At 49.7% G+C, this 2,001-nt stretch overlaps 1 protein-coding gene across 1 annotated transcript in view; it reads right to left on the bottom strand.

Annotated features, from left to right (window-relative positions):
- SNX29 (sorting nexin 29) overlaps positions 1-2,001 on the bottom strand; it is a 464,053-nt gene that overhangs the window by 407,917 nt on the left and 54,135 nt on the right. Inside the window, exon 10 of the mRNA XM_004706258.4 lies at positions 462-544. Within this exon, the coding sequence (XP_004706315.2) occupies positions 462-544 (83 nt within the window). The remainder of the gene's footprint in view (positions 1-461; positions 545-2,001) is intronic.

Here is a 2,001-nt window from a genome sequence, read left to right as displayed (position 1 = left end):
GGCACCGGCCAGCCTACCTCTGGAGGCAGAGATGAAGGTCCCTGCGTGAAGCCTCTGCTGGCTCCTGCTTTGTGGCAGAAAGTCCTCCGAGCCTGATCTGAACCGACTGCTGAATCACTAACACTCCTACTGGTTGGAAGGGGTCCTCAGGGGTTGAGTCTGATCATTGGCCACCTCTACTCACCTCTGAGAAATGCAGTGTTCGCTACTTACAGACAGAATGAACTCATTCAGAATTACAAAGCAGAAATGAACTACAACAGCCCCTGTATAAGTAAAGTGATTGCCCTGCAGGAGGCAAACTCCCAAACCTTGAGCAACACGAGGCTTCCCCTCCACTGGAGGCCGCTAGAGTAGCCCCCAGCAGCCCAGGGCAGCACACGGCTCTGGAGGCCACCGTCACGCCCACACCAAGGGCACAGTGGCGTCGCAGTGCAGCGCGTGGCCCTGGCGGTACTTACTGATCGTCATGGACTCTGGCACCGAGGCAGAAGGCAGCAGGCTGCTCAGAGGACATCCTCGGCTCGGGGGACTGGCTTCCACGCTGGGAACAAGAAGGCAAAAGTAACACTCAGCCAATGAGCACACACCTCACTGTTCAAACAGTTAGCAGTGATAAGTGTAGTCAGGTACAGGTACCAGAAGGAACGCGGGCCAGCTGGTTCAAACCAGTTTGCAACGAGAATACCACCGAACATACACATACACAAACACACACACATACACAACTATGAGGAAAAGCAGTCCACATTGACAATGTGACAATTGGAGGTGAAAGATAGTTTGGGGGTTCTGTTTTCCATTCACTGCGCATTATTTTGCAAATTTTTAAAAATACAGTGACTTGGAGAGCCCAGGGAGAGCCAGGGGGACTCCCTCCTTCCTGATGCTGCAGGGGAGGCAGGATCACAACACCAAACATGGCTAGGGACCAGCAGCAGCTCCCAACCTAGAGCTAAGGATAAAAATGCAAATGAGCTATTAAACCATGGGATGCCAAGTAAACCCATGGGGGGCCAGGGGGACAGAGAATGTGTAACTAAGGGCCTGGTGCAGGGGGTGGGGCTGGGGAAGGGGTGCTACAGGCGGCTGTTTCCCTTTGACATGTGTTTGTGTGGGAGAAAGACACCCAGGTGCCCTGTGCTTCCTGCATGTCAGACAGGGCGCCGAGTACCACACACACACCATCTACACGGTCTGAACATGTGCAACGGCTGCCGTTAGGTTAAAACGTGACACCTTATCATTTGATCTCCCATTTTAAATTTGTTCTGGTTTCTAATAGTCCCTGCTTTATTTTCAACTAAGGTTTGTTGCTGTTGTGCTTTGTTATTATTGCTGGGGTTTTGTTATTTATTTTAGGGTTTATTTCTGTAGATGAAATCCAGGATAGATGAATCTACAGACCGTAACTGGATTAGTAACTTCTTGGGGGTACAGCAGGGAAGGCTAGGGAAAATGGAGAGCCAAGAACAATGAGTATGAGAAAGAAGAAAATGTTCTAAAATTGATTGTGGTGATAATTGTACAACTCTTCTTAATACAACTGAACTATTGAATTGTACGGTTTGTGAATTCTTTTTCCATAAAACTGTTAAAAATGCATGGCATAAATATTAACTCCTCTAATCCTCCTGGAAACCCTAAGGCCACCCTAATCAATACTGCCAGTCAAAGAAACTGGGCACAAAGCACTTACACAGCTCACCAGGTTGCGCACAGTGAGCCAACAGGCGGCTGGGATCTGGACCCCAACAGCCTGGCTCCAGGAATCCTGATGGCATAGAGGTTATGTGTTGGGCTGCTAACTGCAAGGTCAGCAGTTCCAAACCACAGGCCACTCCACAGGAGAAAGACGAGGCTTTCTACTCCCATAAGGAGTTGGTATCAGAAACTTACAGTAGCTGTTCTACCCTGTCCTATAAGGTCACCATGAGTCAAAACTGACTGGGCGGTCAGAACTGAGTGTGGTTCCGAAAAACGGCACCGCGGGCACCGCGG

Source organism: Echinops telfairi, unplaced genomic scaffold (assembly GCF_000313985.2).
Source record: "Echinops telfairi isolate 266 unplaced genomic scaffold, ASM31398v2 ScPeMD7_5;HRSCAF=22, whole genome shotgun sequence".
In the NCBI taxonomy this organism is placed as follows: domain Eukaryota; kingdom Metazoa; phylum Chordata; class Mammalia; order Afrosoricida; family Tenrecidae; genus Echinops; species Echinops telfairi.
This window is presented reverse-complemented; position numbering and strand designations above follow the sequence as displayed.